Below are 15,470 nucleotides of genomic sequence, written 5' to 3'. Positions count from 1 at the left end.
TGAAGAAATAACCTTTGAACTTTCAGGGACTTTTACATTGATTGTGTGTGCATAATTTTCGCCCAGACTGCAGGAGGATCCAGGAGGAGGGCAGAGCTGGCGGTTTAGTTTAATTTCCCCAAACTTCGTCACTGGTGAGGTAAGAAAAACACAGATTAGTACTTGTGAGGTTATCATGCCAAACTGTGCACTCGCGCACACAATATTTTGTTGGATGCAAATACACCTGATATATATATTAAGGAACTGAAAAGGAGAAAATTCCTGTGTTTTTCTAGCGTGCTGTTTCTCAGGAAATTTTATATGACGCTGTACCTCAAAGAGTTTATTTCCTTGGTTTGCCCAAGGACATTATATAATGTCCTTGGTTTGCCCAAGGAGGTTTGAAATTATGGCCTCCAAAGTTTCTCTCCCAATCTGTGCTGAATGTCGTGTCATCAGATAACGTTACTCAGGTAACTATCCCAGCATATATCTGAAGGTTCCATTGAGAAAACACTTGAAGGATAGTTTCAAAAGTTCAAACAAATTAATATGACCACATTGACAACAATGGATTGTTCCCAAAAAAGAGGCGAGTGGAAGATCTTTATCAGTTTTTTAGAAGAAATTGCCACGGACTCAAAAATATATTTTTCAGATTTCTTGTAACGTTACTGATACTCATGGCAAAAAATTACTTGCAACAGAACATTTTTACGTGCACAACACAAACCTTAAAAGATGTCATACCAATTCCATTGATGAACTAGGCAATATGATCCGCCAATAGAGCTGTGTACCTAAACAAATCTTAGGTACAGGTAAAGGTACAGGTACACAGGCTTAGGTACAGGTCCGGACCTGAACCTGTACCTAAACTACTTGTTCAGAAAATGTTAGATTTTCAATAGGGACAAAAGCATGTTTGAACTGGTAACAACATAATATCTAATTGTGCTAGGTATTATTTTTATGATAACATAGATGAAAACTTGGCTCCAGCCTAGCAAATGTATTTCATGTGCTGGAGTATAGTATAGATGTGGCTTTAGTGCATTGCCACGGTAATTTCATAGTAATTTTATCTGTCAAAGTGACCATTCCCTGAGTCAGGCTTGACCTGATTAGTACCGGTCCAGTACCGGTCCAGCTGTATAGGTACACTACCGGAACACAGCTCTATCCGCCAACTATTTCTGGTGTGTCATACCAATTATTTCACTACAGCCCTACCAATGATTTTATCTTTAAGCATTCTCGGTAAGCCTATTTGCTCTTTACACTAATTATAGCAAAGAGGTTAAAAATGTTTTTAAAGCATAAAATAAATGGCCTAGTGATGAAGAGGATATCAAAGTACTAGTAACTTAGTAAGTACTTACGTGTTTTTTAAGACACAGGTGTTTATATCCTGTGATTCTATCCTAGAGAAGATGTCAATAGTGTCCTGAGACATAATTTATTAATAATTCCTTGTTGTGGGTACTCACTAATCTCCAAGCAGATCTATAGGTTGCATAAAGACCGTATCAAACTGGCAGAGGAAGTACGTTTTGCATTACAAGCTCCTTCTTCCAGTTGGATACGGTCTTTGCAATCCATTGGGTCTGGTTGGAGACTAGGTACTCACTACCCTGTTTGTTGTTTTGCAGGATTAGCGCATGATGGCTGCAGTACAGAGATCACAGCCATCATTCAACTTCTGCCACAATCCACATCTAGGCTCCCTCTTGCAGGGCTTGCAGGAACTGCGTTCCAACAAGCTACTGGTTGATGTTACCCTTTGCATCTCGGGAAAAGAGATCCCATGCCATAGAAACATTTTGGCTGTTTGCAGTGAATACTTTCATGCAATGTTCTGTTCTGGGCATCTCGAGAGCAGGCAGCAAAAAGTAGACATCCATGGAGTCAGCCCTGACACATTGCAGCTTCTTGTTGACTACGCCTACACGTCAAAAGTCACCATCACAGAAAGCAATGCTGTAGAACTGCTGGAAGGGGCCAACTTCTTCCAGATCCTACCTGTGTATGATGCATGCGTGACCTTCATATCCAACAACCTGAGTGCTAAAGACTGTCTGCAGATGATGCAGGTGGGCAACATGCTGTCCTGCCCAGACCTGGAGAAGAAAGCAAGATTGTGTGCCTTGAAGGAGTTTGCAGCAGTCAGCAAAACACCTGAGTTCCTCTCCTTGACTAAGGACCAGCTCATCACACTCATCTCATCAGACGATCTCAATGCCTCTGAAGAAACTGTGTACTCAGCGGTGATGGCTTGGATTGACCATGACAACGAGCAGAGGAAGGAGGAGATGAGAGAGCTGATGGAACTGGTCAGGTTCCCCTTCATGGACAAGGTGTACTTCGTGGAGAATGTACTAAGCAATAGATCATTCTGCACATCTGGCCAGGATATTGTGAAAGAAACTCTTAAGCACCAGCTGTTTCCAGGAGAGGTCAGGTCACCCCGCACCCGTCCCCGCCGTGTCAGTGGTCTGAGGGAGGCAGTCGTGGTTATGGGAGGGATAAAGAGACAAGGCAGTACAGTTAATCCTGATGATTTCTCCCAATTCATCCAAATGACCTACTGTGCCGAGCCTGAGCCGACAAGTACAAGTTGGATTTACTTGTCCAGGATGGACCAGCTTGCTCAGACAGTATTTCCAGCAGCTGTTCTAGGTACCAGTGAGATCATCATGTCTATTGGCAAAGACGTGTTCTTGTACAAACCAAAACTGCTCTCTTGCTCCACTCTTGCTTCGATGAACTCAGAGCGGCACTATAACAAGCTGGCAGTGCTACATGGAAAAGTGTATGCAATCGGTGGGCTGATCAATGGATCTGCACTTTCTTCTGTTGAGGTCTATGACGGAAGCCAGAACAAGTGGACCGCTGGTGTACCTCTTCCACAGCCAAGGTACGAGCATGCTGTCGCAGTGTTGGACAGCAGGATATATGTGATGGGCGGACGCAATGCTGAAGACAAGTCAACATCAACAGTGTACTCCTTCAGCCCAGGAGACACCCAGTGGCACTCACTACAAGACATGCCCATAACAGCAGCTTTTGTGACAGCTTCAGTTTTCAATGGCAGCATTTATGCTAGGCTACGTTCACGGATTTTCTGTTTTACACCTAGCAAAGATGACGGTCTCTGGAGCGTGGTAGCAACTGGTATTCCACGCTTTTGTGGAATGACTGTGTTTGGTGGGAAGGTTTATATCTTTGGAGGCTGTGACAAAGACAAGGTAAACAAAGAAGTCTTGTGCCTTGATCCCAAAACCCAGTCACTCAGTTGTGTGGGATCCATGGCCACAGGTCTGTATGCCCATGCCTGTGTTACCATACTGAACTGAAGTAATTGCTGAATGTACAATGGACTGCCCAGCAAAGACTGTAGAAAGGCACTTGTAATTTTTTTGGTCCCAAAGAAGCATTTACATGTATTACTATTTGATACCAGTGGTGTTTTCATAGTTGAGATGATCGGAATTTTTAAAGACTGAAGATTGAGATTTTATTTTCCTTGTCTGAAACAGAGAAACAAACTGAGGAAATACCAATTCTCCTGATTATATAAAATTTCCTCATCCATGTTAATCATAAAATCAGACTACCGGTAGTCAGATTTCAGGACTGCATCCACAAAGGCACTCAAAGTTATTAGACTCAAATGAATGTGTATCTCTGTTATATTGTATCTTCCCTCATGACCTCAATGAAAAGTGGCCTGCGTGCCGATTTGAGCTTATCATGAATAAACAAAGGTTCAAAGTCGTTTCCAGGATCTCACTTGGAACTTTATTCATCATAGATCTAGGTAAAATAGATCCTATGTATTTTTTAATCTACCGTCAAGGTCAGATTTCAAGTTTCATACAACTGCATGTATATAGGCAGTGAGAGTCTTCACTTGTACATATATCTTATGTCTAATGTTACACAAAAACTTAGTTCATTTTATATATTCTCAAAAATAGACATGGAATTATTTTCATAGAGTAGAGGGTATGGTTCCTGTCAGATTCCTTAGGGCAGGCACATGATTAACAACTGTATTATCTTTTTGCACAAAGTCACTAAGTGAGCTACAGACTACTAAATAAAACTTTCTACTTTCCTGAATTTTGTTGACTATGTTTTACCACACAAAGGACAAGAGAGCCTAATATACTAAAGCTTACCAGATCTTCAACACGCTCCAGGGGCTGGGGATCACCAGAATCGACTGGAGGGTCTATGCCGAGAGCAGACCAGCCTGGCCAGCCCTATGCCTGTCTGCAGCCGCCATGCATCAGACACTGATGCCTGCAAACGATTGATTGATTGTCCAGATGCACTCATCAACTCATCAAAAACCTTGCCTACCTATCAACGAATGAATGAAAACGAAGTTACAAGAGATGACAAGTTGATAAATCAAAGGTCGGCACTGTGATTTGATTGGCTGAAAGACCTGGTGAGGTATTCAGACTGCGCAGATGAGGGAATCTACCCCAGCTGCCTGTTCTTGTCTGTTTGCCTGTGATGTTTCTTAACAACACAGTACATGTAGCAACGATATCTAGTGAGTTGGTTTCAGCTGCCATGCAAAGCCAGTATATAGATGATGATTATCAGTCATTGCAGAAAACAAAAGCTCACACCGCAGTTCAGACAAAATATTAGTACTATATCTTTCTTTTTTTTCTGTTGTATCATGGCGATTATTAGAAACCAAATTTGTACTGCTGTCATGGAAAGCTTTCTATTGTAAAGTTGGCAACTTTGGAACCACTTGCCAGCAATTTTTCTACATCAATGGTGTATGGAATGTCATGATTTATGCCAGAGAAAAATTTATCAAACCGGATAATGTTACTGTTTCCATTCTTTGGCATTTTAAAAAGTGGTAGCAGTACAGTCCTTTGTACAGCCCAGGAGGTTCAACCTCCTTGGACGAAGTTAGATTGTAACACCCCCATATTCGAATGGGATATTCCACAACAACAAAGATGGCGGCCCCCTGTAGAAAATTTTTCGCCTGTGCTTCACGAGTTACGACCGACTTATCTGGCTTAAACTGGCCAGTAGGAAAATGTCTCTTCTTCCAGCATTCAACGCTAAGAATACGTTTAACAGCAAGATTTGTGAATGCCCGGTCTATTGCAAGGTACTGTGCACTTAGCAGCACTGCCTGACATCTGTTGTTGGGGGAGGGGGGTATGTGCTTCTGCAAAATAGATATTTAGAGTCAGATGGCTTTTGCTGGCTTGCAAGTTTAATTTTAAGCCTTGAAAACATCTTGTCCTGGCATGTGTTTGTTACAGGTCATTCAGAAGAGGGCACAGTCAAACCAGTAGAAACCTCTGCATATGGACCACCTGGCCTAAGTGACGACTTTTTGGTGGTCCCTCAACAGATTTTCTCCATTGACACAAGCATAAATCTTGTCTTTATTGACCACCTGTCCACATAGACCAGATTTTCTCTGGTGGTCTTCTTGGGCAGTTTTGACTTTTTTATGTACACATTAGTCAATTGCCACTACTACTACTAACTACTACTACAGCCACTACTAGCCACAACCACAAAGAGTTCATGTATAAGTTAATGAAGTTTAATCAAGGAGGTTGAATTATACATTACATTTTGATATTGATTCCCTACCTTTGCTATAGTTTCAGGAAGCTAGAAAGCTCTTTGAATTCCAGAGAGCCACGGAATGTTGCGAAAAATTATTGGGAAGATGAAGAAAGCAGTCAAGACAGGTAATATTAGTTTTCTTTGTTATGTCACTATTGTCAGATGATTCATGCTTTTTGAAGATTTGGCCAGGATAGAAACTCTTTTTTAAGATTGAGGATTGAGATTTTATTTTTCTTGTCTGAACTCCCAGATTACTCAAGCAAGTCATACCACTGTGGCGATCAAGAATGCCATATGAGTCACAATTAAAGGTACATGTTTACTTTGTTTCAACATTATCAATATAAGCCCTTTCATGGATCCATCTACGCATGCCCATATTCCCAATCTCAATGTGTTACTCCCAACCACCCTATTGGGGCATCACTGGGAGGGGGTATGGCTGGCTCCCTGTCTTACTCTAAACAGCTTAACCTGTGGGAGTTTCAACAGGCAGGGAGTTCCATTCACCAACTACATATGTTGAAAAGATTATCTGTCATGATATTAGCCTGGAAACCATACCGTCGGGAGCTACCCGGTATCTCTAAGGCGCTGGGAGTGGTTCCTGCCCACCCAGACAGATTAGCCTGCTTGGGGGTTACTAGTAGTTTACGGCCTTGGCTTAATTAGCCGCTACAGTGGTAGCAAAACTCTATATGGCAGCTAAGTAGACAGGCTGACAGAAACTGCTCAATAAAGGAGACTGGGCCCAGTAAAACATAATCTCCAAGCAGATCTACACGGTGCACCGAAAATCGTATATGCTAGCCAGAGAAGCTCCAGTCAGCCAGATAAGCCTATGGTGCAGACTGGAGCTTATCTGGCTTCTCTGGCTAGCATATACGATTTTCGGTGCACCGTGTAGATCTGCTTGGAGAGTAGGTAAAACACCCCTAAGCCGAATCGTAGAGACCGTAGAGATCAGGCTATCATGATACAGGTGTCAGTAACTGGCTTACCGGTATGCAGTATGAAGAAGAGAAGATTCATTTCTCAGCTAACCGACATCTTTCTCACTGCAGTCATCCCTCAGTAAGAAATCTGCAGCTGCATGATTCCCATTTATTGGGTTGTAACTTGTAAGTGTGTGGAATTTATAACATACTATGGCTACCCCATTTTTAAGTTCTGAAATTATTGTATTTGTGACATCCCAGTGGAAGTATCATGAAGCAGCCCATGCGCTGAAGATCTTGGCCAGGAAGCTGTCGGCAGTCTGTCCTCCAGATTCACCCGTCCTGAGGCAAGCTGAGCGGAACGGCGGCATGTGCTGCCCACTGGAGGCTACCAAACCTTCTGTGAGTCTGTCAATGGTGTCAAACTTTTACAAGTGGCCACCTCTACATGAGGACTACCTTGTGACTTCTTTTTGGTAGTCCCTTTGATGATTATTTCCATTGTGACCACCTGTCAATCGGTCCCCTGAATGGTCTTCTTAAGCAGTTTTGACTTCATCTATGTGAGCTGTAACCATTGCAATCATCCTTTGTTGAGCACACTGGGACAGCATAGTTTCCATTTGGAAATTTTTTTAAGTCTAATGACTTTTATATCCTGTGAATGTTTCCTGGTTCAGCCCATCACAGAAGGTTACAGAAACAAGTCCAGCTTCTCCATTAACAAGGGTCTGGACGGGAATGAGAAGACTGTGGGGCTGTTTGCAGGCAGAGGGAGACGTATGTATGAAATATCGTTCAGACCCTTGTAGTGCCTAGTTGCACACAGGGCTGCAAGATTCCTTGCTGCTTCAGTTTGTAATTTGTAGGTTATTCTGCTGAATTTGTCGGGACCACCCTTGCAGCCCCTCCCCCCTAGCTTTTGTACCCACTGAAAGTATCTGTCAGTCTAAAACTATTAAAGACATTACAATCAGTTTGTCCTGTAGAAACTATGCTGTCTAACTTGCTCCAACCTTCCCGTCCCCCAGGATATAACATCATCTGTGTCCCGGCAGACAGGTGCATCAACATGCCTGAGGCACATCTACAGGTGGCCAGGGTAAGTAACAAGTAGTAATATTCTTATATAACAGACACAAAAACTAAACGGCTGTCATATTTCAGAGCAAAGTAGTGATCATGGTGATAAGAAGTGTAAAGGACAGAATTTTTTCTGTATGACTTTAATCAAACTATTTATAATTGATGAGTAGATCTATCCCAAAGAGAATAGCTAGCTCTGTTTGCTTGTAAGGCCTACAACTGTTTCTTTTCTCTTCTTTTTTTTGGATGAATCTTAAACAGACTGAGATAATGTAGACTGCTTTGGGCATGTCTCTGTGTTTGTGTGTGTGTGTGTCTGTCTGTCTGTCTATCTGTCTGTCTGTGTTTGTTTCTGCAATCCCCTAAATGAATAAATCAGCATAGCCATACATTTGATCTTTCGTACTGATTTTTGTCTCCGGGATTGGAAGGGTCACAAAGCATCCTTTCCTAAAAGTCTAATCCTGTAACAGGGAACAAGAGCAGATAAGCCAGATAGTGAGTGAGTGTCCTCTGTTCCTATGTCCCAGCTGTATCAGCAGTACATCCGGTCCTCCCCCCTGCCCGCCTGCATCCTGTTCCATGAGGGAGGACACTGGAGGGAGATCACCATCAGGACCAACATGGCCGGGGACAAGATGGTCATCATCACGTTCTTCCCTGGTCAGCTCTCACAGGTGAGGAACAAGATATGTTTGTTTGTTTGTCTGTTTGCTTGTTTGCTCGTTTGTTTGTTTTATATAACTGGTAAACTGCCACCAGTGTAACACCAGTTTTTTGTGCTAAATATAAAGTTGTGTTAGGACTGTAAGGTTTGATCCACTGGCACAGGCATGGACCCCTACTCTTTTCCATAAGTGTGGTGGGTTCTTGAATGTGCTCGAGGTGTGGCTCTCCTCAAACATGGGATTGTCACTGAACAACCTAGCATTGAAAGTCTGCAAAGGAGGCTATTATCAGATTCAGGTTTTTCTCCCAGACCTTTGTTTTTGTGTTGTCCCCTCGATAAATTCCTTGTTGAAAATGTCAGAGAATCAAAGAATTAGATATACTATGTATCATATAGGCTATCAGCATATCCGCCAGACCAATATTGTCAAATACTGGTGCTGCATAATTATGCAACAGCAGTTGACATGAAGAACTGTCTGTCATTTCCTGCAGGAAGACATGGATGTTGAGAAGAGCAAACTTGTGGAGTTCTTCATCCACGGACCCGGGAAGGTCTGCAACATCACCTCACTGTACTTCCAAGCAAGGTATGTTTGTCGTTAAACTTCCTTTAGGCATTACACATCAGTTTTGCAGTTTTGTAAGAAAGGACTGTAAGGTTTGATCCACTCACACTAGGATGGACCCCAGCTCTTTTGAATGTGTTGTGACCCTAAACGTGCTCCAAGTGTGGCCCTTCTCAAAGATGGGGCCTCCAGAAAAGAAAAGAACCTTTGGTACTAAAGATATTTGATAGCAGTTGCTCACCTCGCCTCACCTATTCCTTGACCTCTTTGTGCATCATTAGGGCACCATGGATAACCTATCCACCATCCTCCTCCACCTAACTCTGTCCTGCAGTTGCTAGTGGTGTAGTCATGACATTCACCCTATTATATGTGTCCAGTGAGAAGACGAGGTCCAGCCACCTTGAGGCTCCCTTCCAGCTGCTCCACGGCGAGCCATACATCTACGAGACGTGCCTGGGGCGGCAGTTCAGGATCTCCCCTGAGGCGTTCTTCCAGACGAACACCCTGGGCGCCGAGGTGCTGTACCAGACTATAGCAGACACCAGCGGGGTCACGGCAGACGCAACGCTGCTGGATATATGCTGCGGGACAGGTGATGATGTAAATTCAGTTATTTTTGCAGGGACTTAATTTTGACAATCCCAAGCAGACCCCAATGCAATGCCATTGGGAAAGGCACTTAAAACTTATTTCCTCACTTCACTCATTTGAAAATGTGTACCTAGTTCTGGTTAGAGACATCTTCTTGGATGAGAATTAAAGCCGGAGGTTCCGTATTTGAGACGAGTACATTAAACTTAAAGAACTAACCACACTAATTAATTAGAGTAGGGAGCCCATCTTAGTGTGAGTGTATCAAACCTCATGCAGCTTGTACTTGCTGTAGAAATCTGATGTGTTTTATCAAAGGGCAGTTCACTAGCTATGCAAAACTTAAAGCCCCTTGGACTGGTTCAAAGATACAGCTGTGATCAGTCATATGAAGACAAATCTCTCTTACATACCTGCAACTGACAGCATTAGAAAGTTTCAGCCTGTTTTTTCATTGCTGTATACATACACTTCTACAAATGTACATGTATGTTCTTCCCTTCAGGTACAATAGGAATAGTCCTGGCCAACTCTGTAAAAAAGGTGATAGGAGTTGAGGTAGCCTCTCAGGCAGTGGAGGATGCTAATGTTAATGCTGTATTAAATGGTAGGTGACTTCAATTGTAAAGTTCATAAAGTCTCAAGCAAAGAGAGCATCCTATAGTCATCTTTTCATACTGTAAACTATCTTCAAAACTCCTGCGTTTCTGTTTGTATATACATTGAGAGGAAATCAGTTAGTGAGGTAAAGTGATAACATTAAATACAAACTCATAATTCTGTTTCTTGATTGTTTAGCATTCACACTTTCCTGTGGACACTGCAGAAGTATGTTGTGCTGACAGTATGTGGTATGAAATCTGCACTCAGTCCGGACTTTGGTCAACAGATGATGATGATGAAAGTCTCAGAATGTTGTTTCTGTCCCCCTCAGATTTAGATAATGCAGAGTACATCTGTGGAAAGGCAGAGATAGTCATTGCTGGAGTATGTTGTGTTAAAAGTATGTGGGTTAAAATTCTACACTTTGATTGACAGATGATGATGATGATTAAAGTACCTGGTTGTTTTTTCTGTCCCCTTCAGCTGTAGATAATGCAGAGTTCCTCTGTGGAAAGGCGGAGACCGTCCTGCCCCGCCTGGTGCCAGAGCTCCAGAACACCCCCGAGGTGGTGGCTGTGGTGGACCCGGCCAGGAAGGGCCTCAGTAAGTCTCTGTTTGTTTATTTGTTTGTTAGTTTGTTTTTCAAAACCAGCAAACTGCCTTTAAGGTGTAATACTCTAGTTTTTGTACAGTACATACAAGCTGCATAAGACCAGACTGTAAGGTTTGATCCACTCACACTGGGAAGGACCCCTACTTTTATCGATAAATGTAGAGGGTTCATGCTTAAGGTGTGGCTCCTCAAAAACGGGTTCATATCCCATCCGAAAGGACTTCCCTAACCAAAGCTAGGTACTTGAGTTTCTTATCATTTTTGATTGTTCAAACAAAGTTGCAGTCCTTATCGGGACTGAATTACATGTCTACATATCATATGTAGTTTTTTAATGTACATTTGTCTCCCGACCATGTAGACCCCAAAGTAACCGGTGCAATAAGGAACTGCCCCTCCCTGAACAGACTGGTGTACGTGTCCTGCAAACCTCGCGGAGAAACCATGAGGAACTTTATAGAGTAAGTAAAGTAAAATGAACTCATCTGTACTTCTGTAATGGCCTTGTTGGTAGAGTGTATGCCTAGCATGCAGTATGTCACAGGTTTGATCCCCAGTTCAACACTTAGCTTTGGGAAAGAGTATGGTAGTTGAACACAGACCACTACAAGTGCACTAGCCCCCTGCTGTAGTGATTGCACAACTGTGTGGCCCAAGGGCTGTAGAAATGGAGATGTATTTGTGTGCTACCCTATACAGCACATGTTGTGGGAAGGTCTTTTAACTTAATCTTAGGTTATCTGTGTCATGTTCACACTATAATCAACATGGCTTCACTGGAAAGCACTTTCACACTTAGTGAACCATCCTTGTTTGAGAAGACAGAAATGAAAAGGTAGATGATGTTCAACCCTTCCAGTTTCAGTAAAAATGGAGGTATTTTTTGGTCTGTGTGTTTGCAGTTATTTGAATATTGTACAGTGAGAGGATGTGAGGTAGAAGATGGTGTAACCAGAGATTGGCAAGATGGGATATTTAGCTTTGCCTGGGTTCAAAGTTGGTCCCCTAGGATGAGAAGGTTGGTATGGCCGAGATCCAATATTGCATATGTAGGAAAAGAAATAGACAGAATTAGCCAGAAATTCACAATATTTCAATAAGGTATTACATCTTCAATTTCATGTTTATATTGATTTCTTTTGTTACATTTCCAGGCTATGCGGTCCAACCACAGACAAAGTGCAGGGAGCTCCGTTTGTACCAGTGCGAGCTGTTCCCATAGACATGTTCCCTCACACCAGGCATATAGAACTCGTTGTGTTGTTTGAGAGACAACAAGATCATTCAGTATGAAAATCAGCTGCAATATTTTCTTAAACACATTAGTAACCTCTGGAACAGCATGGAACAGCCTACCAATAGACACACGAACAGCCCTAACTCCTTTAAGAGACTCTTACAATACCAGAAATGACCAGAATAAAGAGACACGGATTATATGCAAACTTTTGCTTTATGTATTTTTGTGATACATGTACATGTACATGTATGTGCAAGAACTGCACTCTTTATAATCTGTATCTCGCCAGACTCTTACCTCCTCAATCATGACCTCAATGAAAAGCGGCCTGCAGGCTGATTTGATCTTCTCATAAATAAACAAAGGTTCAAACAATAATAGAAAAGACATATTAAAACTATGGACATTACAATAAGTGTAGTAGAATTTTACCTTGTATGGTGGTTTCAAAGAAGACAGCTGTCACCTAGTTTTTATGATGATAAAAGTCCTAGTTTTTATGATAATAAAAGTCCACATTTAAAATGTTGAGCTTTGAAACTTTGAGATCAAGTTTTTTTTTTTTACAGAATGCTACGTATGTCTCCTTTATTTACTCTTGTATGTTGCACATTTGATATTCTGTCCCTTGGTCCTTTGCACATCTCTCTCTTTCACTGTAGGTAGTTTCATCAGACGCTGACAAAACTCTGCTAGTAGACAAAAATAGTCATTTAGCCCAAGTGAGTATACAGAAATCTTTATTGACACAACAAAAGTACAGTGACTTTTATAAGGTATATGAATGCAAAAGGTGATATGCTCATTGTGCTTTTTCATCATAGACAACAAAAAACTTGTTGCAGACTATTTTCCTTGTAAGGCTAAATATTCATTCTGCATTATCAAAAACAGTAAACGTTTTCAAATGAAGTCTGGTAAAAAATATACATTCACAAATTTCAATCATTTTTGTGAAGAATCATATTTACAAAAGGGCTTCAATGTCTTTGAAGATCAACCTCTCATGTGATCCAAGTCTTGAAGTCACCATCCTACTGGTCGAATCCATTTCATCCAATGTCTACAAAGTGGTCTTTTATGTACAATGAATTGCATAAGTATCAACACATGCTTACAAAAGCCTGAAATTGGAAAGAACTGCAATGTACAGTAAATGTAAAATGATATACTAGTATTGTTTCTACTTCAATTTGACCGTTGTTCACCAACATCATGACTCTAGATCTGTTGTGTGTTGGTACCATGGTGTCCTTGTTCCCAAGCAACTTGCCCAGTGATCACTGTTCTACTCATCAGAACACGACAGCAATAAAAAAACAGTACGTAATCAGAAAAGGAACGACAAAAACAAAATACAGTACACAGGAGAGCCAGCTATGAAGGCTTAGAATCCTAGCCTGTTGAGCTATTTCCACTTAGACGGCGTCCATTGGCCTACTCTCCAGGCAGATCGAGGAGGGGTTCCGGCTGGTTTTTGACGTGTTTTTATATGTTTTTGTCGGACTTTCTACTTTTTTTCCCTTCAAACTGGGGTTTGAAGAGACCCCTAAAAAAGGCAAAGTAGAAAGCCCGACAAAAACACGTCAAAAATCAACCGGAACCCCTCCTCTGCTTGGAGAGTACCTTGTTGCCCAATGATCACTGCTCATCTTCTTCCTGCTCGTCCGCAGTGACGTAGATCGGGTTCTGTTTCGCGATGCCGTACGGCGTCGTCTCGTCCCCGTCCTGCTCTTCCTCCACGAGCTCAGAGTCCACTCTTCGCGCCGTCTCGTACGCATGCTCGCGGGAACAGGTCAGGTGCCTGTCCATGGCTTCCGGTCCGCGTGCTCTGGGTACCTAAGTAATACAGACAAATTCAGTGTAGGCAAAGCTTTCTATCTATCTATCTATCTTTATACAGTACTGGGCAAGACACGGTGTGGGTGTCGCGCCCAGGGTGCACACCTAAGGCGGCCGGTGGTGGTGGTGCTCCACAAAAAAAGGGCAGTATTTAAACTAAACTTACAGTAATAAACATGAATAATATAATATAGATGAAAAAAAAGTGCAGTGGCCGCCTTAGTTATTGTATGTAACTACTGGGGGGTGGGGGGCCCATGTGCTGATTATGAAACATATAAAAGCGGCCTGCGATTTGAGATTCTCGTAAATAAACAAGTGTTCAAACAAGCAAAAATCTGTCTTAATTTGCACCATCACCAAGAAGCGAGGAGAAGTCACATTCGCTAAGTAGATTATAATTCTTGTGCTAGCATGACAATGTATAACGTTACATGTATCTGTAAACTATTCTTTTGTTGTGACCTACACTTAACCCAGTGGATACATATGTACAACAAAGGTCTTCATTCTAAAACAAAACAAAAGGGAAATTATTAACCTGGCGACGTTGTGCAAGCTTGTCATTCGCACACCTGCATATGAACACGAAGAGGACGATGGCCACGGTTCCCATGACAACCGAAATGGAAATGGAAATGATGAGTTGGGATCGTCCATTCTGGTTGTGATTGGGTAAGATGGACCGAACGCCGCCATTCGGAGCAAGTGCTTCTGTGACCGGTTGGGGGACAGTGGCGTCAGCTGTCATGTTGAACCTTGTTGCTGTTTCGGTTACGTCATCAGTCATAGGTGTGCTTCCGGAGGTGAGCATGTCGTGGATCCGTTTTCCCCTCATGTACGCGGGCGAGGCGCAGGTTATCCTGCTGGAGGGGTCGCTGTTGAAGTGCACGTTTAGCGCATTCACGGTGCAGTTCTCCTGGCATTGCTGCATACACTTGAAGTCGTCGTAGCACTCTTTGAAACACCTGTCGAGAAATGAATTAAAAAAGTTTCCAGTTACATCAATTGCATCGTCAAGTGTGGGCAGAGGCTTTTGAACTTGGAGAAATCTAAGATCGTTGTTAGTTCTTTTTAGCCAAATGAACGATATCATAGTGCAAAGCAATCATGTAATGAATGACAATTTCATGTACTCCCCATTTTATATTAACGAAAAATAAGCAAAGGCTAAGACTTCTTCAACTATTAGTTTGCCTTTATTATTCATTCCATATTCCATCAGGGTAGACGTCGTTATCGCCCAAAATGCTGTTTCAAGGGGCCCTGGGGGCGAACACAAATCAGTTTGTTTGTTTGTTTGTTTGTTTGTTTGTTTTATTTAGATCTCCATTAGTGTCACATAAAGAACCGCTATTCTGCCTGCAGTCCATAGAGCTCATCAGTAATATGAATATGCGAAGACTAGCAGAAATCCAATTGAAATATGATAAAGACAGTAAATATACCCCATTATCCATCTAAATCTATGGTACAGTAAAAGCAGATCAAATTCACATGTCCACCTATGAAAAAAAGCACGCAGTCGAACCTACATATAGCATGGAATCAAACCTGTACAATGACCACTTTTTGGTGGTCCTTCAGATTTTCTCATCAATTGATAACTGTAGTGACCAACAGTCCACATAGACCAGATTCTATCGGTCCCATGGGTGGTCTTCTTCGGCTCTTCTAAATTGAAAATGATGTAGAATGTCCATACC

At 42.1% G+C, this 15,470-nt stretch overlaps 2 protein-coding genes across 2 annotated transcripts; both read left to right on the top strand.

Moving 5' to 3' along the window:
• Positions 1-29: 29 nt before the first annotated feature.
• LOC136433917 (kelch-like protein 24) lies at positions 30-3,769 on the top strand. The gene is made up of 2 exons (XM_066426517.1): positions 30-139; positions 1,635-3,769. Exon 2 carries the CDS (start codon positions 1,644-1,646, stop codon positions 3,336-3,338), a length of 1,695 nt encoding a protein of 564 aa, XP_066282614.1. The 5' UTR covers positions 30-139; positions 1,635-1,643; the 3' UTR covers positions 3,339-3,769.
• A 1,117-nt stretch (positions 3,770-4,886) lies between these two features.
• LOC136433918 (tRNA (uracil-5-)-methyltransferase homolog B-like) lies at positions 4,887-12,462 on the top strand. Its single transcript, XM_066426518.1, has 13 exons — positions 4,887-5,134; positions 5,643-5,732; positions 5,861-5,921; positions 6,810-6,950; positions 7,229-7,328; positions 7,580-7,650; positions 8,165-8,311; positions 8,799-8,893; positions 9,253-9,467; positions 9,972-10,073; positions 10,553-10,672; positions 11,044-11,143; positions 11,837-12,462. Exons 1-13 carry the CDS (start codon positions 4,953-4,955, stop codon positions 11,973-11,975), a joined length of 1,563 nt encoding a protein of 520 aa, XP_066282615.1. The 5' UTR covers positions 4,887-4,952; the 3' UTR covers positions 11,976-12,462.
• Positions 12,463-15,470: the final 3,008 nt, after the last annotated feature.

This window comes from Branchiostoma lanceolatum, chromosome 4, assembly GCF_035083965.1.
Source record: "Branchiostoma lanceolatum isolate klBraLanc5 chromosome 4, klBraLanc5.hap2, whole genome shotgun sequence".
Taxonomy (NCBI): domain Eukaryota; kingdom Metazoa; phylum Chordata; class Leptocardii; order Amphioxiformes; family Branchiostomatidae; genus Branchiostoma; species Branchiostoma lanceolatum.
The sequence above is the reverse complement of the archived record's forward strand: the minus strand, read 5'-3'. Positions and strand labels throughout refer to the sequence as shown.

Bases quoted from the DNA above. Each gene is read 5' to 3' on its own strand.
- LOC136433917 (XM_066426517.1), top strand. From the start codon at position 1,644: ATGATGGCTGCAGTACAGAGATCACAGCCATCATTCAACTTCTGCCAC.
- LOC136433918 (XM_066426518.1), top strand. From the start codon at position 4,953: ATGGGATATTCCACAACAACAAAGATGGCGGCCCCCTGTAGAAAATTT. The intron at 8,312-8,798 runs GTGAGGAACAAG...CATTTCCTGCAG, and splicing joins TCCCTGGTCAGCTCTCACAG to GAAGACATGGATGTTGAGAA. The intron at 10,074-10,552 runs GTAGGTGACTTC...TGTCCCCTTCAG, and splicing joins TGTTAATGCTGTATTAAATG to CTGTAGATAATGCAGAGTTC.